At 37.2% G+C, this 26,486-nt stretch overlaps 1 protein-coding gene and 1 long non-coding RNA gene across 6 annotated transcripts in view; one reads left to right on the top strand and one right to left on the bottom strand.

Annotated features, from left to right (window-relative positions):
* The window catches only part of TMEM161B (transmembrane protein 161B), a 69,681-nt gene extending 58,087 nt beyond the window's left edge, over positions 1–11,594 (bottom strand). For 3 of the 5 annotated variants that reach the window (XM_082458133.1, XM_082458134.1, XM_082458135.1), the window contains exon 1: positions 11,444–11,594. In XM_082458133.1, the coding sequence (XP_082314259.1) occupies positions 11,444–11,446 (3 nt within the window). In that variant the 5' untranslated portion in view covers positions 11,447–11,594. The remainder of the gene's footprint in view (positions 1–11,443) is intronic. The other 2 variants (XM_082458139.1, XM_082458141.1) reach the window with 2 other exon arrangements.
* A 59-nt stretch (positions 11,595–11,653) lies between these two features.
* LOC309659017 overlaps positions 11,654–26,486 on the top strand; it is a 34,308-nt gene continuing 19,475 nt past the window's right edge. The window contains exon 1 of the long non-coding RNA XR_014262497.1: positions 11,654–15,215. This is a non-coding gene — a long non-coding RNA (uncharacterized lncRNA). The remainder of the gene's footprint in view (positions 15,216–26,486) is intronic.

Raw genomic sequence — 26,486 nt, 5'->3', positions numbered from 1 at the left:
TTGATTGAATCATATGAAATCAGATATTTGTTTTGACCTACAAAACAGCAATTTCATATTAGTTAAATTGTTACTACAAATAGAATTATATACACATAATATATAGAAGGTAAAATGACAGAAAGGGAATTGGAAAACACAATTATCAAAAACTATGATTTGAACTCAAATGACATGGGTTTTCAAATTTAAATGTTTACAGAATTAGTCCGGTTTGCCAACATTGATGTTCTGCACCACAAAATTTAATTTCTTTAGAGTAAAAAGTACAAGCAGAAATTTTTATTGTTTCCGAATTCAGAATAAGAAATTTAATGTACTTTAAAACTAAGGTCCAAAACCACAAACCTTCAATAAAATGCCTCGGTTCACCCTAAGTATCTTAATTAGACCTACAACATAGTAGAATGCATGAATTTGACATAACTATATTCAGTAATAGCAGCTCCAGATTTTCTGCTGAAGATGATGATAGAAAGCCGTTTTTCAGAATTTGATTAAACTTAGAAAAAAACTTAAGATAATTTTCTTATGATATAAATTGATAAGGCAAAGTGGAAGACCAACAACAAATAGAGTGCAAGGATCAAGATGCTTTTTCCCGGGCTTCCCTGGTGGTGCAGTGGTTGAGAGTCTGCCTGCCAATGCAGAGGACACGGGTTTGAGCCCTGGTCTGGGAGGATCCCACGTGCCGCGGAGCGACTGGGCCCGTGAGCCACAGTTGCTGAGCCTGCGCGTCTGGAGCCTGTGCTCCGCAACGAGAGAGGCCGCGATAGTGAGAGGCCTGCGCACCGCGATGAAGAGTGGCCCCCACTTGCCGCAACTGGAGAGAGCCCTCGCACAGAAGCGAAGACCCAACACAGCCATAAATAAATAAATAAATAAATAAAATATTTAAAAAAAAAAAAAAAGATGCTTTTTCCCAAGGATACAGGACACTCTAATTAAATATAATTTATAAACCATTTTATTAATTTCAACACCATATGTGTTGAAATTAATAGTTGTTTATTTTATTTTTTTATAAATTTATTTATTTTATTTATTTATTTTGGGCTGCGTTGGGTCTTCATTGCTGCAAATGGCTTTCTCTAGTTGCGGCGAGCGGGGGCTACTCTTCGTTGCGGCATGCGGGCTTTTTATTGCGGTGGCTTCTCTTGTTGCGGAGCACAGGCTCTAGGCGCGCGGGCTTCAGTACTTGTGGCACGTGCGCTCAGTAGTTGTGGCTCGCGCGCTCTAGAGCGTAGGCTCAGTAGTTGTGGCTCGCGGGCTTAGTTGCTCCGCGGCATGTGGGATCTTCCCGGACCAGGGCGCAAACCTGTGTCCCCTGCATTGGCAGGCAGATTCTTAGCCACTGCGCCACCAGGGAAGTCCCTAGTTGTTTAAAAGATAATTTTCCAGTTATAGTAGGTTGAATAAATTATGCAATATCTCATGTAAAGGAATACCATACAGTCATTAAAATGTTGATGAAAACTTAAATATTTTTAAAGATGTTAACAAACTACTTTATCTCTAAGCAAAACAGGCATAAATGTTTTATTATAATACTGATAAATAACAAACAAAAGGTTTAATGTAAGACATCCCTAAATTCTGCCACTCTTCCTTAACTGTAAGAGTTATTTTCTGACAATATAAAAAATTTCCCTACAGATCTATATTCAAAAAAGCTATTAGTCAAAACTAATAAATTTATATTTGACATTTACAAATCATCTTGCTTATTCTAACCAATTCCTCCTCATTCCTCAACATTCATTTCCTCTATAAAACCTTCCTGGCTACTAAAAAACATATGCATAACTCCAAAACAGACTTTATTATGCTGAGCTGTAATTTAAGGGTCTCTCCCCCACTAGAACTGTACTTAACTCATTTCTTCAGCCCCAACTCCATTCCCAGAAAAGCGCCTTGCAAGGCAGGCTTTCATTACAAGTCGAATATTTACTTTTTAGATGAAATAAAAGGATAAAGCAAAAATTTGCCCACTGTTCTTCACTATATTCAGTTTCCTATACATGCCAAACACTGAACTTTATTTACAATAAAGAAGAAAATTATTCACTTTAAGACTGAAAGACAATACATCATGCACTCTGCATACCACAGAGTTAAGAGTTGTAGCTATTTTGGGGGTGGGACAGGGAGGGTAGGAGGGAGGGAGACACAAGAGGAAAGAGATAAGGGGATACATGTATATGTATAGCTGATTCACTTTGTTATAAAGCAGAAACTAACACACCATTGTAAAGCAATTATACTCCAATAAAGATGTTAAAAATAAAAAACGCAAAGAGTTGTAGCTATTTTTACAAGATAATCCTCTCAATTTAATGTAGTAAGTATTGCAAATACTTTCAAACTTTGGTTAAGTGTGCTAATAAAGCTTTACTAAGCAATTCAAAATAAAAATTTCAGCTTATCTCTAAATTTTAAGCCAAATACAAAAGCCAAGAAAACTTAATGTGCACCCCTAATATTAACTGTTAGAAAAATGCATTCATTGTTAATATTTTAATATGTTGAGTAATTAAACACTAGAATCGAGGTAGTTCTGTCACTAACTAGCATTAGTACAGCAACTAGACAAGCCCTCTCTAGGACTCATTCCTTATCTACAAAATGACAGGAGTTGGCAAATGATCTCCAAAATCTTAAAAAAGCTTACTGATGATGACTGTAATACTTTAATTAAATAAACAATAGATTGCTGGCATTCACATATTTACCATTTCTAAGCCACCATCAAAGCCTGTGATACGTGGTTATTGCTAATGGGAATGAATAATTATCACTTCCTCATAAGAATTAAATGAGCTAATATTTATAGGAGACCTGCATAGAAATCAGAGCTCCAAGTTAATGTAAAGGAGTACACCTAGCCCACTGCCCAGCATCTTACCTCAAATAGTGGTTTGCAGGAATTTCTCTTAGGAGATTTGTGAATGCCAGAGGTTCTAGAGTCCTTTTATTTATTTTTTTCTTTTTTTAAACTTAGCTACTTGGCCAATTGTCTCTTATTAAATGATTTTCTTTATGATTTGAAAAAATTTTTAGTGACTATCAAGAGAAAGAACTATGATGACCACAACTACTTCTGACAGTAATGATTGAGAAACTCTCTATTAAAGTCAAGAATAAGTACTCAATAAATGTTAGTTGAAATCAAATTTAAAAATAGTTTTAAGCAAGTTACTACTTACACTACAATGAATTTTACCAAAGCTTTCTTATCTGTCCCTCCTGACTGGAATATGTATTTCATTGGCAATTCTAATTGCAGCTATCCAGATTCTTTTCAAATTCCTTTATGGCTTAAAAATTGGACTAGGAAAAGATTAGTATAATCAACATGAAACATCTGACCTATCCAAACAACTAAACTGTCTAGGAATAAATGATACAGTAAGGCTTCATTGTCTTAACGTTAATTAAGACAATAGGGAACAGAGCGGGAAGTCAGTAAGCATAAACTTAAACAGAAGTAAAATTCTACTGATGAATTAGCTACTAATAAAAGCAAAACTTTCGAGGAAAAAAAGGCATGGCTTCTCTTTTGAGCAAGACTGTATCCAGAAATAAATGATTCTATTCATGGAACACTTAAATGCATATGCCCATAAACCATAAAGAACTGGAACTATTTTCTAATCAATTATTTATACTCACCATAAAAATAGCCAAAATCTTCAGAAATGATAAAAATACTTAATAAACACTCAAGTTAATAAAGTTTTAGTTGAGCAGAACCCTCCAGTATGACTTTTTCTTTCAGGAAAAGAAAACAGGCAACTATGGCACTGCTTTTTCTAAGTGGATCATTGCACGTAGGCAAACAGTGGAAATCAACAGGTAGAAGATAACAAAAATCAGCTAAGCACTGTGTAAAGGGCAGACATTAAAACTATATATAAAAAACAAGCAATTCAAGATTACTGTTTCAAAAGGCTTTTATTACTTATCACAAAGATAAAAGTATTCAGTTTATTTAAAAAAAGAAAAATGGCCATAGCCTTAGCAGTGCCTTATCTGTGACATTAACTGATGGCAGTCTACTATCATATATTTATAATATGGAGCTTGTTGAAGTTCCTACTTTCTAAGTAATTTCTACTGTTGGAGAAAAGTCTCCCTTTCTCTAACCAATGCCCCTTAGTATTTCCATCTCATCTCTTCTTCACAATCCAAACCTCTCTACTTCCAAGAATTTATTGCAAAGATTCATCATTATCATCTAGCACTTCAATTTTTTTCCCTAAAGGATCTTTATAATAAATACCTAGCTAGCTAGCTAGATAATTAGTTTATGGTCTCTCAGAAGTTTCATGGGGAGGTAACTTTTACAAATTCTTCTAGCAGTAAAAACCTTTACTAGAGTGTGCTGAATGTCTGGGAGGGAAAGCAAGATACTCTACAAGACCACATTCTTTGCAACTCAGGGAGGGAACAAAGTTCTAGTTGCAAGCAATAGGCAATCCAAGTGAAAAGAAAAGGAGCAAGCCAATCCTGAGAGCCCTCAGGAAAAGAAATGGGCTGTGAGACAGGCTTGGAACAAATGTGACACACTACATGCTTACGCTGATAAGAAATTCCAATTCACCACAGGTCCTCATCCCCAGTTCTCTAATTGCTCCACACTTCATCAGTGTTACTAGTTCAACCCCAGGCCTAAGGGAAATTAATGCTTTGGCGTGAAGGAGTGCCAGTTAAGGTAAAAGGAATATGACAGAATCCTTATTGTGACTTACTGCAGCAGTGTCAGATGTATTTAGCATCTGAGTTAGAAATGCCAATCATTAGCACTACACATGACAGTAATAATTAATTTCTCTAATACCATGAGATGTGATACTAGGTAGTAACTAGGTTGGGAAGGATTTTCTAGAAATATAATCACTAATTATAATATTACTTCTATAGGAAAATGTTTTTGAAATTCAATCCTTTCATAAGTTAAAACTTATCAAAGATAAACAATAAGATTGGCACAACACTACAGTGGCCAAACAGCCTGATTTAGAAGTCAAATTCCACCACCACTAGATGTGATTTTGGATGAATTACTCTAATGTTGCTGTGCCTCCATTTCTACATCTGTAAAACAGAGGTTAAAAAAAAAAAGGAGGTAAAATACACAGATTAAAAAAAAAAAACAGTAGGAAGTTAAAAAAAAAAAAAAACCCCAAGACTGAATAACTTTATAAGTATTTAGTTAAGTTAATATAAGTAGAGTAGATAAATATTAACTTTAAATAAATGTAGCTATTATTGCTATTGAGGAAAAGTAACACTCAATTTCTTATCTACCTGACATATTTCCACTACTTACCCTTAAAGACCTAGTCCAATCAATCCTTTGTGAAATCCTTCTTAAACTCCATACAAATTGAATATTCCCTCCTTTGTTCCCTCAATGTACATTCAACTAAAAGTACATCAATAACATTCACAAAATCACACATTCAGAATCACAGAACCTTGAAACAAACTATGGAGGTCATCTAGTTCTGGTTCAAGCAGACTTTCAATGCCATATATTTATTGTATTCTTCCCAAAGTCATTTTTAAAGATACGCATGTTTGAGCAGTTGGTTTTTGTAACATCTTACAATTTTTAAAAAATAAATAAAATACTATAATCAGATATTAAAATCCTGAGCTTCAACATCAAAGTATCAAAAGGTGAAATTATTTCAGGTTTTTCTAAATCTTTGTTTATGGTCAAAACATAAAAGATATTTAATTTACTTTAACAAAAGAATTACTAAGTCTGTTTAATGTAAGCAAAGATACAATGTAAAATCAGAATATTTTGAGTGAATAAGTTATATTCTCCCAAGATCTGTAACAACTTAAAAGACTAAAAATATGTGGCATAAAAAATGTAATCTATTCAGTAAAATATAATATCACCTACTAATATACGATTTAAAAAAACACATTTCTATTATTTTTCTGTTCACTGTATGGAAAGATGATAATACATGGCTTTATTGAAAGATTCCCACTATAGTTAAAGAAACTATGAGCTTTGTGCCTGACACTATAACACTTTTCTAGGGTGCAGTTCATAAACACATATTCAAAGATACCAGGTATATAGGCTGAATATATATATGAACTCAAATCTATTTCAATGTCACCCTCTCATTGTGGCTTTCCCTGAATGCCCTATCTAAAATAACCACCTCAATCATTTCCTTAACTCTGTTCTATCTTTCCTTATTGTATTTACCACGCCTAAAAAATATTATGTCTCATTTGATTATTGTCAGACTCTCTCAATAAAACATAAGGTCCATAAAGACAGGAATGTCTCTGTTTTATAAACAGTTATATCTCTGTTGCCAAGAACAGTACATGACATACAGAGACTGCTTAACAGACAATGAATGAATGACTGAACAAATACTTTTGAAGTAAAAGCATGATTTTTAAGTGTTTGGTGAAACAAAAGACACAATCATTTCAGTTAAAAACAAGAGAATGTTCATCTCACCAGGACTTTAAAGATTTTTTTTTTTTTCTGTAACTCAAGGGTAGGTGGTACAGAAAGAGTAGGAGGGCAGTGTACAAAACAGGTTTATTTCTTCAAAGTTCCTTTGGGGCAAGTTGGTGTTCATTCTTGACTTAGTAACATGGGAAAACCATGGCACAATAGTAAGAAAATAATAAATTCTCTCTTAAAAAATGAACACTTTAGAATATGTTCTGATTTTCTAAAATCAACTATATTTGCTTTAAGCTTCTATCCCAGAGCAAACAAGCAAACTAATTATCTAAAAAGTGGACAGAGCCCAAAGTATAAACCAGTCATAAGAATCAACCTTGAATCAACCAAATGCTAACCAAGAGAACAGTCTCTACGATTATTTGAACTAAGCCTCTTTTGGAAAGAATTAGTAAAGAAGTGGAGGAAAAGTCAGAGAACTGAGAAGAGGCCCAAATCTCTGCCACTATGTGGCAAAGTGATGAAACCTGACCAGAATCCATCCTTCAAACTGCACATTCTGGGCCATAAAACATTTAACAAATTAAAAGGATAGAAAACATACATTGTCTGCCCTCAGATCACAATGGGATTAAACTAGAAATCAGTAACAGAAAATAACCGGAATATCCCAAAATACATGGAGACTAAACAGCATGTTTCTAAATAACACAGGGGTCAGAGAGGAAATCTCAAGAGAAATTAAAAACATTAATTTCTATAAACTAAATGAAAATGAAAACACAACTAATCAAATTTTATGGGATACAGCAAAAGCAGTGATTAGAGGGAAATTTACAGCATTGAATGCATATATTAGAAGAGATCTCAAATCAATCACCTAAGGTTCCACCTAACAAAACAAGAAAAAGAGCAAATTAAATCCAAAGTAAGCAAAAGCAAAGAAATAATGTGAATTATTTTCAATGAAATTGAAAAGAGGAAACCAACAGAGAAAAATCAATAAAACCAAAAGCTGGTTCTTTGAAAAGATCAATAAAATCAATAAGCCTCTAGACAAGCCAAGTAAGAAAAAAAGAGAGGACACAAATTACTAATATCAGAAATGACAGAGGGGATATCACTACAGATCCATGGACATTAAAAGGATAATAAAGAAGCACTATGAACAAGTTTATGCCCACAAATTTTATAACCTGGATGAAATTAACCAATTTCTGAAAAATACAATTTGCCAAAACTGACACAAGAAATAGACAATCTGAATAGGCCTATACCTACTAAAGAAATTGAGCCAATAATTAATAACCTTCCAAAACAAAAAGCACCAGGCCCAGTAGGGTGCACTGGTGAATTCTACCAAACATTTAAGGAAGAAATTATACCAAGTCTCTACAATCTCTTTCAGAGGACAGAAGCAGAGGGAATACTTCCTAACTCATTCTATGAGGACAGCATTACCCTACTACCAAAACCAGGCAAAGGTATCACAAGAAAAACAAACAAAAACTACAGACCAGTATCTGTCATGAACATAGATGCAAAAAGCCTAAACAAAATACCAGCAAATCAAATTCAACAGTGTATAAGAAGAATTATACACCACAACAAAGCAGAATTTATTCCAGGTATTTGAGGCTAGTTCAACACTCAAAAATCAATTAAAGTAATCCACCACATCAACAAACCACACATCTGATTATCACTCAGCACAAAAACCTCAATATCTCCATCAAAGTTTCTAATGTCTGCATTATAGTTCCTTCAAAGTGCTTTAAGGACCACGACTTTCAGACTTAACTGTAAAACTCATTAAAAATTAAATTCTCAGACTCCACCCCCCAATAATGGAGACCAGATAAGCATTTTTATCAAGCATCACAGGTGAATCCTATGGGAACTTAAGTTGAGAATTGGTGTCCTAATCCACTTTTCAAAACTCAGCTGAAGTCACCTATTACATGACTCCCACCCCCCCCATTAGAATTAATTTCTTTCCTCTGTACTATTCTTTGAACACATTACATGTATTTCTCTTATAACTTATACCACATTATCTCTTCCCAACAGCCCTCGCCATTCCCCAAAAAGAAAACTTTCTCATTAATTCTGATTAAGGCAGAGGTTCACAACCTTTTTTTCACAACCAACACACCACAGCACAATCCCACAGTAAAAGTTACTAGAGGATGTTACATAGATAAAATAAGCCATGCGATTCCTGCAATTCCAGGAGTTAGCTCTAATCTACTTTTCTCCCACAAAGCAGCCTAAATGGTGTAAAGATCTATTTGATTAAAGTTGGTCTATAATTTTCAAAAAGTATAACAAAATAGCTTTATTCCTTTAGTAAATTTTCTATGGACTATCCATTCTCACATCATGAAAGCAAAAAAATTAAGAGTGAATACTCAGTATTTTTGGTCTCGATCATGAGTTTATATCGACTAAAACAAAAATAAAATCAAGGTGTAAAATAAAAAAGGCTTTGCTTTCCATTCTATGGTTGTATTTAAAACAGTAGTAAAATACTTGACCAAACATATTGACAAAGATTCCAAGTATTACCAACCTGATATATTAAAAAATGAAAAGGTGAATGATTAAAAAAAAAAAAATCCAACTTGAGAAACCAAAGGAGGGATGGGGGGACAGGACAGTGGAAATCAGACTAAATTTTATTTAATCAGAAACTTTCTGAAAATTCTGAAAAAAGTCCTGGGTGAAGTCACAGAATCATAAATATTAGAATTAAAAGGTGTTTTAATTCCTATCAAGTTCCACTTATCTAGAAGGAAATTGGCATTCTTATCTATGTTGAGTGATTTTGCCAAATTCATATAATAATGGGCAGAATCTGGGTTTTCTGACTTCTGTGCCCTTTTCATTATATCATTAGGACCAAGCAGTGCACAAGACCTCAATTCAACTAAGCGGAATCCTAAACAAATTCAACCCTTGTTCACTTCATATAATAGCTAAACCCTTTCCTTGCATATACAGACATTATCAATTTCATAGTTGGGGAAGGTAAAGCTGCAAGCTTAGTAATTAACTCAAACTATAAGCAATAACAAAATGGAGAGTAAACTATCTGGCTCCTGGTGACATTCTCCAGGTGACATTCTCTTAAGTGGTATTTTGATAAACATCATGAGTTCACCTTAGCTTAAAACAAAACTACCTTTTTTTGAGCTGGCAGGGGGAGAGGGGTTCTACTTCTATAACTACAGAATACTGAGAACAAGTTCACATTCAGCTTCTTTGTGACAATTATAAATTTAAAGTTTTTAATTACACCCTATCTTCAACTTTTCAGACCAAGATATCAAAAACTGAGCTGAAATTTAAGAACTGGAGATTCGGGTTATAGTCCATACTGTGCCAAACTATCGCTACTTTAGGTAAATCACTGCCTATTTCTAGACGTCAGATCCTTCCCTCTATAAAATTGGGGTTGGGGGGAGGGAGGAAGGTGGTTACGCTAGTTATTATCTTTGGTTCCTTCCAGTTCTACTGTTCCTTATCTTTGTCTAATTTCACTGATACAAAAGGAGGAAAAAAAAACTGTTAATGATTACAAATTGTTACTATTCACTGAGGTTTAAAGAAACACACACACACACACACACACACACACCAGTGCCCAAAAGAGTCAGAGGTTAGCTGGTAGACAGCACCAGGAACCACATTATTTTGAAGTTCTTTTGTTTCACAGTCAGTTAAGTTTCTATAAATCATTCAAAAGTCAATCATCATACACAGCAGCTGAACAATGTCAACATTTGATCCTGAAAAAATATGGCAAACTCCAAATTCCAAGACAGAATGTCTTCCAGATGAGGATTTGAAATCTTTTATATAGTCAAGTAACTGACAATTTTGAACATTACCAAACCCCTGTGATATTGGGAAACAGCAAAGGTTAAGAAATCCTCCCCCTGCCACCCTTCTGTGATCTGGAAATGGCTTACTGCAAAGAACCAACAGTCCCCATAGGACTTAGGTAAGCAAGACTCAGGAATTACCCACCCACCTCGTTTACCTATAACAAGGGCAGACATAGCGCCTGCAAATTCCCATTCTTTGCTTCAAAAATGACTAGTTGAACTGCTTGTCCCCATAGAGCAACTGAACAAAACATTACCCAAATTCCAAGATCTCTTCCCCTAGGTTCCTGAACTTTGGCCCACCCTCAGTCTGAAACAGGATACAACCCCCCAACAGTTTTTCCTCAGAACAGGTTTGCGTGGGGGTAAAACTTTCTCTGATTTACAGTCCAATCCCTTTCATCTCACTTCCCCACACCCAGTTCTTTCTAGCCTTGTTTCCTCCTGCCCATAAAAGAAAAGCTCTTTTGCCTAACTCTTGCAGATCTTATGGTCAGGGCACTCTCCCTACTCCCATAGTTCCCTCGCCCACGCCCTTGCTATTCCTTTCGAATATAGACCCTGCTTATTAAGTCCAGATTTTTTATTTGACACCTTTTCCAACTCCACAAGGGCCGAGTTTGAAAGATAAACTGACTTTGCCGTTTCTTTACTTTGCCCTTTCTTTAAGTGACAGGTGTTGATCCTTTACAAGAAGGGAATGTACTGTGTCCACCTGGAAAGGCTATAGGCATTTCTAACATCTGAACTTCTTGGTCACTGCCCTACAGCTGAGAGTAAAGGGAGGAGATCATCAACCGGCAAGGTCAACTCTGGGACCACCTGGCCCACGGCCATACACAGTAAATGGGCCATGAACATTCTGACTACCTATTCCGTACCCCTGAACAGATCTCGCGGTTGAGCAGGACAGATGCTGCTTCCTCTGGGGCCCCGGCGCCCCGGGACAGGTGGTAGGTCCTGTCCTACCGCTCACCCCACTGCTCCCGCCCGCTCCATCCTCCCTCAGCTGGGCACCCGACCAGCTCCCTTCACAGGACTGACCTCCCGGCCCCTTCCTCCCGACTGTTGTTATTCCAGCCCTCACAGGAGGACTCACCATGGCGCCAAGGACAGGTCGTGGACCAGACGCCCAGGAGTCGCCGGGGCCGTCCGGGACCTCCCCTCACCACTCTACAGCCGGGATCCACTCGACACCGCGAGGGAGAAGATCTTCCGGCTCTGCCGGAAGTTCAGCCTGAGCGGGACAGGAAGTCCCTCCCCTCTGCTGAACGCCGGCGACCCCACGCCACGCAGAGGTGAGGCTACGCAGGACGTCCTTCATTGCCACTTCCGTGGGCGCTAGGGTAGAGACTGGGGGAGGCGCTGACCTTGAGAGCGCACGCGGGAGGCGCAGGCGCAGCACAGGTAGGTAGGTGGGCGGGCGGCGCGCCACTGTCGCGCCTGCGAGGATCCAGAGGTAGGTTGGGTGGTGTTGGCAGGAGCGCAGCCTCTCTCTACAAGGTGATGGAGATAAAGGTTGGTGAATGAGGTGGGAGCCGACTCCAGATCCAGCGGATTTCTTGCGGGAGAAAACCACAGTTAAGCCCCGCTCTTGCTGAGACAACACTGAAATTGCCTCAGCTCAGCCACGCCCTTTCTCTTTTTACCTTCTCGTTTTTCTAGCTGCCCTTTCTTGGAGACTTTCCTTACAGACCTGTCCCTCTGTCTTCTCTGCTCCCTGCTTTAGTGGCTCTTTCAGCTCTATCCTTCTTCAGGGCAGTGGAATTTGTTCGTGAGAAATTTCTTCGTTACAGGTACCAGCTGAAGCCAGAAGGACATCTACCAAGAGCAGAGAAACCGGCAAGAGAATTCTGCCTATTTAATACATTCCAGTATGGACGGTTTCCATTTAGATTAAAAAGTATATGTCATCAGATGGAAAAAAGTCAAACTCCCGTATAACTTCTAATGTTGTGCTGGGTTTTTTTTTCCCAAAAGACAACTCCCATATACTCTCAAAATGTTGTGTTGTTTTCTGTACCTATCAACTCTCTCTGTCTTTTTATTTGGTTATACATAGTACTAATGGCAGGCTTGAAGTGAATATACAGAGGACCTTTAACCCAGAAATTCATCTCACAACTTAGGGATACTTGCTTAAGTCCTAACTGTATCTGCAATTTCATCCGTGGGATCTCTTTTTGCCATAGGGTCTAGTTTTGTCGTAAAGCTGGAATTGAGACGGGAAACTAGGAAGCTTCAGAAGAACTTAAGAAAATTGGGTTGGCAGGGGTGGTTAGAGATGTTAAGTTTCACCTTCCTTACCAAAGTACCTGAAGAGCATAGATAACCAGGCTATAAATGGTCGAAAGATCCTGAGAATCAGAGTTCCCAGCCATCTAAAAGGAGCATGCACAGGGCAGTTACTCTATATTAGTTTTCACTTTAAATTTTATTGGGAGATGAATAGTGTGACAGTTAAAAAAGATGTAAGACTCATAAGTACTAACATTGGAAACAGCTGCAGGTGGAGTGGGGCTGGGAAATATTTTGTGAAACAGATCCTGTTGAGGTTGAATCCAGAACTTCGCGAGGGTTCGTTCCACTTCTGCTGTATGGAACAAGGTTGTAAATTGACAAGGCCCAGGGCATTGCAGATGGTAACTGGGAGAGAGGAATTGGAGTCTGTTGGCAGGTGTGTCTGTGGAAAGCAGCTGCGATCCTTGAGGAAGAAAATGTGGAGAAGGAAAGTGGCTATAAGTCTGTCAGTGACAACACATCCTGCTAAGTCTTACTCTCCTTTCTGACACTGTGGGTCTTACATCTGCCCTAGACCTGGCAGCCTCATTGAGGTTCACAAAGCATCTCCTATGTGGCAGTAAGACTGAAATGATTAGTTTGGAATCCATTCCTGCCGGAGTAAATGAAAGGAAATCACAGTATTCGTTATCTGCTGATCATTTTAAATAGATCATGGGATTCTATGTTCCTTATTTGGTATATGGCAAGTTGATAAATAACTCTTGGTTAATATCCTTTAATGTTTCTGTTACAGTGTGAAAAAATCTGTTATAAGTAATGGGTTTTTTAAGATTAAAATGCATGCATGTTTTAAAGCTGCAACCTCCCAGTCTTTTTTTTAATCCCACAGAGTATGTTGTGTAAGGTTACATGCCTTGAAGTAGAGGAATTTACCTATTTCCATTACTTAAAATAGATGAGAGTCTTTGACAAAGGTACAGAAAAAGGGGAAAATAATGAAAGGGGGGAAAAGATGTGGATGATGGAGATTAAGAAGAAGTTTGGTTGTTTTTGTCAAGGGAGTTAGGAGTCCAATCTTTGATTTTAAAAAATCTTGGTTGCTCACTATTCGGGCTTTGTGATGAGTTATCCTGAGTGAGAACTGTTCTCCAGTACTTAAGAACACCAACAAATTGTTACCTCGTCCTTCAGGACCTCCACCTATCTGGAATGTTTTCAACCATTAAGACCTATCACTTTTTTGAAGTCTAGCTCCATATTCTTTGCAAAATGTTTTCCAGATTAGCTACTCTAAGAAATTTCCACTGCTTTTTCTTACTTTAGTAATATAATAACTTACGCTTTCTTGTGCAGTGCCTTTGTAATCCCCCCACCTCCGCACAATGTATATTGTTTTCCTAATTAGACATAAATGCCTGGGACCTTCTTGTGTTGCCCACCCTCTTCCCCTTGAGAAATACCATTTAAAGGAATGTTGTGGACAAAAATCACTTCAGTTAAACTGCCCTTAAAATGATTTATGGACAAAAATTTTAGCCGTAGGAATGCTTATCATCATAAAAAATTAGGAAAAATCTTTAACAATTAGAGATTGGTCAAATTCTATCATGTATACTTAGTGGAATATTATCTAGCTATTTTTTAAAAGCCATTAAACTGGTCTTTCTAATGGAAAATGTGACCAGTATGATTGCTTTGACGTGAAAAAACTAAGTATAGAACAAAGAGTAAAAAAGGAAGTAACAAAAATATATCAATCATCATTACTGGAATTACCACTCTAAAACAACCTTTCTGTAAGGGAGTAATTTTTTTTTTTTAATTTTTTTACTTAGGAGTAGACAAAAGGAGCTTTTTTTCCCCCCCAAAAAAATTATGCTTTGTAACATCCACCTATATTGCTCTCACCTTTCTAATTTGGGAAAAACATACAAACACACATGTTCTTCAGAAGTGTACTGCAACTTTTTGGTAGTTCAGTAGCCTCCCTCTGAACCTTTTCTCTATTTACTTGTTATTATAGTTATATCTAGGACTGTACTACATATCTGACTGGTGGAAAAACTCCTGCAAATTTTACACAAATTATACAGTGCACATTTTCAAGGATTACTAACGTACATAAAAGGGATCTTGATATCATTTGATACCTTTTGGTATCAGGAAGGTCTTTAAACAGCCACCACCGAGAGCAATAAAACCGTTAGAAAAGTTTAAAACCTAAATAAGCTTTATTCATTCTTTAAGTATTTATTGAGTATCTACTCTGTCCTAGTCACTGTTCTATACTTGGGGAAACTGTGGTAAATAGAGCAGACATGGTCCCTACTACATTTTAGTGATAATAGACCATAAATAAATAAACAAGAAAAATATAAGATAGTAATAGTGCTAGGCAGGGAATTAACGTAGATGAATATTTTAGATTAGGTCACTAAGGAAAACTTCTAAAACAGTGATTTTATTTAAACTGCCTTTTGACAGGAGAATCCAGCTTTGCAGAAATTGGGGAAACCATTGCATGCAGAGGGGACAAAAATGCAAAACCCTGAGGCATGAACTATCTTGGAATATTTTGGGAACGAAAAAAAGGCCTGCCTTGTTGGAGCATAGTGACTACAAGAAGAGTAAGTTTAGGGGTAGGAAAGAGCTAAATTATGGTTGCATTGAAAGCCAGGAAAGGGCTTAGATTTTATTCTAAGTGTGGTGGAAAAAGCATTTTAACCTGAGGAGTTATATGCAAGAATATATTTTTAAAATCTACTTTAATGATATTTTTGTAATTGAAATGTTTAGTTGACTCACATGTAACACAATTACTAATATACATGGACGTAAATCTATCATATTACAGTAAGTCCCCTACATACAAACCTTCAAGTTGTGAACTTTCAAAGATGCGAACATGCATTCACATGTCCAATCACATAAGTTAGTTCACGTGTCTGGCTTACATTGTCATGTGCGTGCATCCTCTACAAGTGGTTGTGCTTTTGTGTACTTTACTGTACAGTACTATATAGCTACCCAGACATAACTGGATTGTTTTTTCAAGAGAAAAAAACGATAGAATTGAATCTAGCAAGGAACCAGAACTGTGCCATCAACGTCAGGCATGAGTGAAATTGCAGCTTGCCCTCTGTCTCCTATTGCCAATGATCCTTTAGCTCTACCATTTCCCACCTCCTCTCCCTCCTCCAGTCAGTAACTCTTCTTGCCTGTTCACTCGATGCCAGCCCCTGTATGCCAGCTGTTATACTGTACTACTGTACTTTTCAAGGTACTATACTGTAAGATTAAAAATGTTTTCTTTATTTTTTGTGTTTGTTTTTTATGTATTATTTGTGTGAAAAGTATTATAAATCTATTACAGTACAGTACTGTATAGACGATTGTGTTCGTTGGGCACCTAGGCTAACTTTGTTGGACTTAACGAATAAATTGGACTTAGGAACGTGCTCTCGGAACGGAACTCATTCATATGTAGGGGACTTACTGTATTTGCTGTTTGTCTCATCTCTCCTATGTTCAGTTTCTCCTTTTTTGCCTTCTTTTAGATTGATTATTTTTAATCCATTTCTTCTACCCCATAAGCTTGACAGTTATGTATTATTTAGTAATTTATATTATACTCTTCCTGGACAATGTAAGGACCTGAGAACACATCAACTTAATTTACTGCCCCACTGCATGTTATATACATTGTGTTTACTTAATACATATTTCCTAATTTCTTAAGACATTATTATTTTTATACAATTAATGTGTGTTTATATTTACTCAAACATTTACTTTGTTGTACTTTATGATTCCTTGAGTTTCTAAGCTGCTATCTGGGATCTTATATGTTCTTCCTGAAGAACATGCTCTAGTATTTCCTTTGTAGATGGCTGCTGGTGACAAATTCAGTTTTTGTATCCTGAAACTACTTATTTTACCTTCATTTTCAAAGAACATTTTTGCTAAATTAGCAGCTATTGTATTTTATCATTCTGAAGATACATTCCATTGCTTTTGGCTTCCAATTTTTTTTTGAGAAAAAATGTTGGTTTTATTTTTGCCCCCTTAAAGTAATCTGTTTTTTCTTTTGGCTGTTTATAAGATGTCCATAGTAAAATTGAAGCAGTTTTATTATGATGTAACTAAATGTTGTTGTTGTTTTTTTTTTTAATTTGTTTTCTTTTTGAGGTTTGTAATGCTTCTTGCATCTGGGATCTCATGTCTTATTCTGTTTTGGAAAGTTCTCAGCTCTTATCAGTTATTGTTTCTGCCCCACTCTCTGCCCTCTCCTCTCCTGGTACGCCACTTAAATGAATATTCAGTCATTTCAATTTATCCCTTATGTTCCATTTATTTGTCTCTGTATGGTTCATTCTGGATAATTCTTACCTTTCAGTTCACTCTTTTCTCTTTAATAGTCTCTAATCTCCTGTGAAACTTATCTGTTGAAGCATTTATTTCAGTTATGGTTTTGGTTGTTATCAGTTCAAGCATTTCTGTTTGGTTCTGTTTTATAGTTTCCAGTTAGCTATCCAGTTATCTATCTCATTCTGATCTTTTATCTTCTCAAACATATTAAGCATAACTACTTTAAAACTCGTGTGTAGTAGCTGTGGGGTCTGCTGTTGTCTGAAGCTTCCTTGTTTCTTTGTTGTGTTTGTTGTTTATCGTATTATCTTATTTACTTTTATGAATTTTTGTTTATATTGTTTTATTTATAAAACTTTTGTTAATTTATGTTATGTTATTTTTTATTGAATGCCAGAACTGGTATATGAAATTATACTTTGAGGTCTAAAATGATGATAGAAAGAATTTATGTCTCCTGGCAGGGGCTCTGGGCACTAGTAATCCAAAATCACTTTAATCTGGTTAGTGGCTGAGATGATTGGAAGGTCTACTTCTAGTTCAAACTTTTTCCTAGGGTATAGACCTTTGAGATCTCAACTTGAAGCCTGTAGAGTTAACAAAGGCAGGCTCTGAACCCCAGTTTTTGTCTTTTTAACTCACTGAGTTAGTCAGATGCTCTGTTCAGCTTCTCAGCTATCTTCTTCTCAGGAATAAGCAGATGACCCCAGAAAAAAGGTATAGTAAATACTGGGTTCAACAACTCTGGGTTTTTCTTCTTCTGGATTTTCTACTGCCTCATTAGCTCTCTCTGATGCCTTCAGATGTTTGTTTTATATTTTGTCTAGCTTTTCTAATTCTCAGAAGAAGGAGTACAGGCATACCTTGGAGATATTGTGGGTTCAGTTCCACACCACTGCAAGAAAGCAAATATCACAATGCGTCACATAATTTTTTTTGTTTCCTAGTGATTTAAAAGTTATGTTTACACTGTACTGTATTCTATTAAGTGTGAAATAGCATTGTCTAAAAAAAATGTACACTCCTTAATTTAAAAATACTCTATTGCTAAAAAATGCTAACCTTCATCTGAGCCTTCAGTGAGTTGTAATCTTTTATCTGGTGGAGGGTTTGAAATATTTTGAGAATTACCAAATGTGACACAGAGACATGAAGTGAGCAAATGCTTTTGGAAAAATGGTGCCGATAGACTTGCTCAATGCAGCATTGCCACAGACTTTCAATTTGTAAAAAACACAATATCTGTGAAGCACAATAAAGTGAAGCACAATAAAATGAGGTATGTCTGTACTGCAATACAGATTTAGAAATAGATGCACTCCTATAAGGGATATTGATTTAAGACAGATGACATTTTAGGCCAATGGGAAAAGCAAGAGCATTTCAATAAATGGTACTGGATATCCATATGGAAGAAAATTAAATTGGACCTCCCTAGTTAACACCATTCAGAAAAGTCAGTTCCAGGTGAATTAAAGATTTAAATGTGAAAGGAAAACCTTTCACTTTTTAAAACTTCAGAAGACAAGATAGTGAGATATCTGTATGCTCTTATAGTAGGTAAATGCAAAACCTATAAAAGAATTACATTCAAATACATTTTTTAAATCTCTGTTCAAAAGACATCATAAGCCCTTGGAGTAATAGTTGATTTCATTTAGGTACAGGAAATGTACACAATGAGCCTGGAACATTTTGTTGTGCAGTTTAGCAAGGAAGCTGTCATAGGCTACTAGGATCATGTCAAATGGAGTCAGGAGCCAACTGAAAAGCATCCCTCTGGCCAAAGATGGAACACTTTGAGTATCAGTAAGGACACACAGGTTCACAGAAATTCTGAAATCCCGTTGAGCACAAACTGGGGCATACCAAATGCAATGGATTGGAACATCTGAAATTATCAAATGTCCTTATATTCATGAGTTCTTAATGATAATAAAACTAACAAAAAGCATCTAATTGATCAACATTGAAGGATGTTCTGGAATCATTATTTTGAAAACCAGTTTTTAAAAAGGTAATTATTTGTCCTGCCTTTCCTATATGAACTGTACCACAGGTAAGTAAATGAGGCGAAGTTTTTTATATAAATGTATTAATAAATGAAGAATGAATGATAAAATTAGAAAATTTTAAGATTCCTAATGAATAAATAGGTTTATTCATTGTATATCAACAGCTGCTAACGTGACAAATAAGGAAACTTTATATGCCTCTTAATGGAAAAACACACCATCACCTATTAAAAACTTTTGCCAAAAAAATTGAACCTGATATTAGGAAATACAGAGAATGTGTTAAACACAGTGGCTGTGCAGTCAGAAAATTTTCATCTATGGAAATCATGGGACAAATTAACTTCAACAAATATATTGCAGGAGGGAGAGAAGATGGAAACAAATGTAGATTAAAAAGAGACTCACCTAAAAGACATATGAAGCAATGTGTGAACTTGTATTAGTTATTTATTGCTGTATAACAAATTGCCCCAAGACTTAACAGCTTAAAACTAAAAATACTTATCTCTTACAGTTCCTGAGGGTCAGAATCCAGGAGTGGTTTAGCTAGGTCTCATGGCCCAGTGTCTCATGAGTTTGCAGTCAAGCTATTGGCTGGACTGCAGTCTTCTGAACACTTGACCTGGTCAGAGAGGATTCACCTCCAAGATGGTTCATTCACAGGGCTACCTGTGTGTCCTCACAACATGGCACCTGGCCTTCCCCAGAGCAAGTGATCCAAGAAAAAGAGACAAGCTAAAATCACTCAAAGTGATGCATTACTTGTCCTGTATTCTCTTAATCCCACAGATCATCCCTGATCAGAGTGTGGGAGGAAATTATGCAAAAGCATGAATATCAGGAAGCTGGCTACCACAATTTGACCTCCAAAGAGTCACACTCTTCCAGTATGCCAAATATACTCATCCTCCACCTGAGCTCCCCCAAACTTTCATCCCATTACAGCATTAACTCAAAGTCTAGAAATGTAAATCAATTCTAGGTGTAGATGAGGACTTGTGTGTGTACTTCCTTAAGCACAGTTCTTTAAATAGAGTTCCTCTTGATCTGAAGAGCTGTATACTAAAGACACACGGTATCTGCCTCTACACACTTAATATAAAATAGGGCATCCACTATGGATGTGTGTTTAAAAGGAGGGAAATGAGGTACACAGGTTCACAGAAATTCTGAAATCCACCTGGGAACAGGTTGGCAGTTTCTTCATTAAGATTCAAGGCCTGAGAGTAAATCTCCAGGTCTCCTAACTCTACTTTGGTCACTTGGATCCACCCACTGAGTCATCCTTCGTTTTCCACATTTACAGCTAGGTACTTGTCTCTGCCTGTAGAAGCTTGGATATCCAAAAGCCTCTTGATTTGGTGCTCTGTCCCTTTCAGTTCAGGCGGGCAAACAATGTACTAATATAATCCTCTTTTAAAACATTATATTCTGTTCATATAATTCTTTTATAAACTTTGTGGATCTCCTCTGAATTTTATTTGAGTTCACGCCATTAGACAAAGCAACACCCATAAATATCTTCCATATAAACCCTTCTCTGCCTTGGGCTTTTGATGCACCACACCCTTCAAATTCTTAGAACCTGTAACTTGAGAAGTTTCATCAGGCACATCCTTTATGTCTGAATAAATATACTCTGAAGCACCATGCTAGATGTTTCTGAGGTCTTAAAGGGCTTTAAAACTACATCCTCGGGGCTTCCCTGGTGGCACAGTGGTTGAGAGTCTGCCTGCTAATGCAGGAGACGCAGGTTTGAGCCCTGGTCTGGGAAGATCCCACATGCCGCGGAGCAACTGGGCCCGTGAGCCACAACTACTGAGCCTGTGCGTCTGGAGCCTGTGCTCCGCAACAAAGGAGGCCATGATAGTGAGAGGCCCGTGCACCGCGATGAAGAGTGGCCCCCACTTGCCGCAACTAGAGAAAGCCCTAGCGCAGAAACGAAGACCCAACATAGCAATCAATCAATCAAGAAATCTTTAAAAAAAAAACAAAACAAAAAAACTACATCCTCAACTTCATATTTTCCTGTTAGTGCTTTGCATTTGTTCTTTCTTTTTTTAAAAATAAATTTATTTATTTATTTTTGGCTGCACTGTGTCTGTTGCTGTGCATGGGCTTTCTCTAGTTGCAGCGAGTGGGGGCTACTCTTTGTTGTGGTGCACGGGCTTCTCATTGCAGTGGCTTCTCTTGTTGCGGAGCACGGGCTCTAGGTGTGCGGGCTTCAGTAGTTGTGGGTCGTGGACTCTAGAGCACAGGCTCAGTAGTTATGGCGCACAGGCTTAGTTGCTCCGCGGCATGTGGGATCTTCCCAGACCAGGGCTCGAACCTCTGTCCCCTGCATTGGCAGGCGGATTCTTAAGGACTGCACCACCAGTGAAGTCCCTGTATTTGTTCTTGTTCTGAGCCATTTACTAATTTTAACAACATCTGTCACCTAGCGAGACTGGGAATCTTCAAATCCCAAAAGTTCTGCCTTCTTTTTGTTTAACAATTCTTCCTTTAACTTATCTCTTCCCTCTCACATTTTACTATAAGCAACAATGAGAAACCAGGTGACATCTTTAACATTATTCTGGCTGGACATTGCCTTAACTAGATCACCCAGTTCATTAGGCATATTTTCTACTTTGCACATAACTGCAGGTGACAAATTTGCTAATCTATCTGCCACGTTCCTCTAATTTCCAATAAGACTTTAAATCTGTCAGACCTCATCTGCAGCCTCCTCAAAGTTATCATGCATCTACAAACACTCTCCTCCAAGTCATTCCAGCTTCTGCCCACTGCACTTTTTTTTTTTTTTTGGCGGCACCGTGCAGCATGCAGGATCTTCGCTCCCCCAACCAGGGATTGAAACCACACCCCTTACAGTGGAAGCACAGAGTCTTAACCGCTGGACCACCAGGGAAGTCGCAGCCACTCTTACATTTTAGCTTTCTGTTGTGTCAGCACCCCACTTCCAGGTGCCAAAATCTTTATTAGTTTTATATTGCTTTATAACTACCCCCAAAACATAATTTTTAAAACAACAAACATTTCTAACTCATGCAGTGTCTGAGGGTCAGAAATCCAGGAGTAGCTTAGCTGAGTAGTTCTGGCTCACAGTCTCTTGTGAAGTAACAGTCAAAGCTGTCAGCTGGGGCAACAATAATTTAATGGCTTAACTAGTGCTAGAGGATCCACTTCCAAGATGGCTTACTCACATTGGCAGGATGCCTCAGTTCTTCATTAGCTATCTGGCACAATACCTCAGTTTCTCACCATATGCCTCTCCAGAGAGCTGCCTGCCTCCCCCTTAAGCAAGTAATCCAAGAGAAAGAGACAGAAGCTACCATGCCTTTTATGTCTTTTTTTGATCTACCCTCAAAAATGACATACCAGGCTTCCCTGGTGGTGCAGTGGTTAAGAATCCCCCTGCCAATGCAGGGGACACAGGTTCGATCCCTGGTCCAAGAATATTCCACATGCCACGGAGCAACTAAGCCCATGGGCCACAACTACTAGAGCCCACGCAACTAGAGCCCATGCTCCGCAACAAGAGAAGCCACTGCAATGAGAAGCCTGCGTGCCACAACGAAGAGTAACCCCCGCTGTCTGCAACTAGAGAAAGACTGCAAGCAGCAAAGAAGACCCAATGCAGCCAAAAATAATAAAATAAATAAATAATTTAAAAATTAAAAAAAAAAATGACATACCATTACACAGATATGTGACCCACAGGTTGATCACAGGTATATCTGGAGAAAAGCGTGGTCCGAGAGGACACATACACCCCAGTGTTCATTGCAGCACTGTTTACAATAGCCAAGACATGGAAGCCACCTAAATGTCCATCGACAGAGGAATGGATAAAGAAGATGTGGTACATATATACAATGAAATATTACTCAGCCATAAAAAAGAATGAAATAATGCCATTTTCAGCAACATGGATGGACCTAGAGATTGTCATACTGAGTGAATTAAGTCAGACAGATAAAGAGAAATATCGTATGATATCACTTCTGTGCAGAATCTGAAAAGAAATACAAATGAACTTATTTACAAAACAGAAACACACTCACAGACTTAGAGAATGAACTTTTGGTTACCTGGGGGTGAAGGGTAGAGGGAAGGGACAGTTAGGAAGTTTGGGATTGACATGTACACACTGCTAATATTTAAAAAGTATAACCAGAGATAGCCTCATCCACCAGAGGGCAGACAGCAGAAGCAAGAAGAACTACAGTCCTGCAGCCTGTGGAACAAAAACCACATTCACAGAAAGATATACAAGATGAAAGGCAGAGGGCTATGTACCAGATGAAGGAACAAGATAAAACCCCAGAAAAAACAACTAAATGAAGTGGAGATAGGCAACCTTCCAGAAAAAGGATTCAGAATAATGATAGTGAAGATGATCCAGGACGTCGGAAAAAGAATGGAGGCAAAGATGGAGAAGATGCAAGAAATATTTAACAAAGACCTAGAAGAATTAAAGAAAAATCAAACAGGGATGAACAATAAAATAACTGAAATGAAAAATACACTAGAGGGAATCAATAGCAGAATAACTGAGGCAGAAGAAAGGATAAGTGACCTGGAAGGCAGAATGGTGGAATTCACTGCTGCGGAACAGAATAAAGAAAAAGAATGAAAAGAAATGAAGACAGCCTAAGAGGCCTCTGGGACAACATTAAATGCAACAACATTCGCATTATAGGGGTCCCAGAAGGAGAAGAGAGAGAGAAAGGACTAGAGAAAATATTTGAAGAGATTATAGTCGAAAACTTCCCTAACATGGGAAAGGAAATAGCCACCCAAGTCCAGGAAGCACAAAGAGTCCCATACAGGATAAACCCAAGGAGAAACACGCCAAGACATATAGTAATCAAATTAGGAAAAATTAAAGATAAAGAAAAAATTATTGAAAGCAGCAAGGGAAAAATGACAAATAACATACAAGGGAACTCCCATAAGGTTAACAGCTGATTTCCCAGCAGAAACGCTACAAGCCAGAAAGGAGTGGCATAACATATATAAAGTGATGAAAGGGAAGAATCTACAACCAAGATTATGCTACCCAGCAAGGATCTCATTCAGATTTGATGGAGAAATCAAAAGCTTAACAGACAAGCAAAAGTTAAAAGAATTCAGCACCACCAAACCAGCTCTACAACAAATGCTAAAGGAACTTCTCTAAGTGGGAAACACAAGAGAAGAAAAGGACCTACAAAAACAAACCCAAAACAATTAAGAAAATGGTAATAAGAACATACATATCGATAATTACCTTAAATGTGAATGGATTAAATGCTCCAACCAAAAGACACAGGCTCGCTGAATGGATACAGAAACAAGACCCATATATATGCTGTCTACAAGAGACCCACTTCAGACCTAGGGACACATACCAACGGAAAGTGAGGGGATGGAAAAAGATATACCATGAAAATGGAAATCAAAAGAAAGCTGGAGTAGCAATACTCATATCAGATAAAATAGACTTTGAAATAAAAACTGTTACAAGAGACAAGGAAGGACACTACATAATGATCAAGGGATCAATCCAAGAAGAAGATATAACAATTATAAATATATATGCACCCAACATAGGAGCACCTCAATACATAAGGCAACTGCTAACAGCTCTAAAAGAGGAAGTCGACAGTAACACAATAATAGTGGGGGACTTTAACACATCACTTACACCAATGGACAGATCATCCAAACAGAAAATTAATAAGGAAACACAAGCTTTAAATGACACAATAGACCAGATAGATTTAATTGATATTTATAGGACATTCCATGCAAAAACAGGAAATTACACTTTCTTCTCAAGTGCGCAGGGAACATTCTCCAGGATAGATCACATCTTGGGTCACAAATCAAGCCTCAGTAAACTTAAGAAAATTGAAATCATATCAAGCATCTTTTCTGACCACAACGCTATGAGATTAGAAATCAGTTACAGGGGAAAAAACGTAAAAAACACACACATGGAGGCTAAACAATACGTTACTAAATAACCAAGAGATCACTGAGGAAATCAAAGAGGAAATCAAAAAATGCCTAGAGACAAATGACAATGAAAACACAACGATCCAAAACTATGGGATGCAGCAAAAGCAGTTCTAAGAGGGAAGTTTATAGCAATACAATCCTACCTCAAGAAACAAGAAAAATCTCAAATAAACAATCTAACCTTACAACTAAAGTTACCAGAGAAAGAAGAACAAACAAAACCCAAAGTTAGTAGAAGGAAAGAAATCATAAAGATCAGAGCAGAAGTAAATGAAATATAAACAAAATAATTGCAAAGATCAATAAAACTAAAAGCTGGTTCTTTGAGAAGATAAACAATATTGATAAACCATTAGCCAGACTCATCAAGAAAAAGAGGGAGAGGACTCAATAAGATTAGAAGTGAAAAAGGAGTAGTTACAACAGACACCACAGAAATACAAAGCATCCTAAGAGACTACTACAAGCAACTCTATGCCAATAAAATGGACAATGTGGAAGAAATGGACAAATTCTTACCAAGACTGAACAAGGAAGAAATAGAAAATATGAACAGACCAATCACAAGTAATGAAATTGAAACTGTGATTTTAAATCTTCTAACAAACAAAAGTCCAGGACCAGAAGGCTTCACAGATGAATTCTGTCAAACATTTAGAGAAGAGCTAACACCCATCTTTCTCAAACTCTTCCAAAAAATTGCAGAGGAAGGAACACTCCCAAACTCATTCTATGAGGCCACCATCATCCTGATACCAAAAGCAGACAAAATTATCACAAAAAATGAAAATTACAGACCAATATCACTCATGAATATAGTTGCAAAAATCCTCAACAAAATACTAGCAAACAGAATCCAACAACACATTAAAAGGATCATATACCATGATCAAGTGGGATTTATCCCAGGCATGCAAGGATTCTTCAATATATGCACATCAATCAATGTGATACACCATATTAACAAATTGAAGAAGAAAAACCATTTGATCATCTCAATAGAGGCAGAAAAAGCTTTTGACAAAATTCAACACCTATTTATGATAAAAACTCTCCAGAGAGTGGGCATAGAGGGAACCTACCTAAACATAATAAAGGCCATATATGACAAACCCACAGCAAACATCATTCTCAACGGTGAAAAACTGAAAGCATTTCCTCTAAGATCAGGAACAAGACAAGGTTGCCCACTCTCACCACTATCATTCAACATAGTTTTGGAAGTCCTAGCCATGGCAATCCGAGAAGAAAAAGAAATAAAAGGAATACAAATTGGAAAAGAAGAAGTAAAACTGTCACTGTTTGCAGATGACATGATACTATACATAGAGAATCCTAAAGATGCCACCAGAAAACTACTAGAGCTAATCAATGAATGGGGTAAAGTTGCAGGATACAAAATTAATGCACAGAAATGTCTTGCATTCCTATACACTAATGATGAAAAAATCTGAAAGAGAAATTAAGGAAACACTCCCATTTACCACTGCAACAAAAAGAATA

This window comes from Balaenoptera physalus, assembly GCF_965194825.1.
Source record: "Balaenoptera physalus genome assembly, chromosome: 3".
NCBI lineage: Eukaryota > Metazoa > Chordata > Mammalia > Artiodactyla > Balaenopteridae > Balaenoptera > Balaenoptera physalus.
The sequence above is the reverse complement of the archived record's forward strand: the minus strand, read 5'-3'. Positions and strand labels throughout refer to the sequence as shown.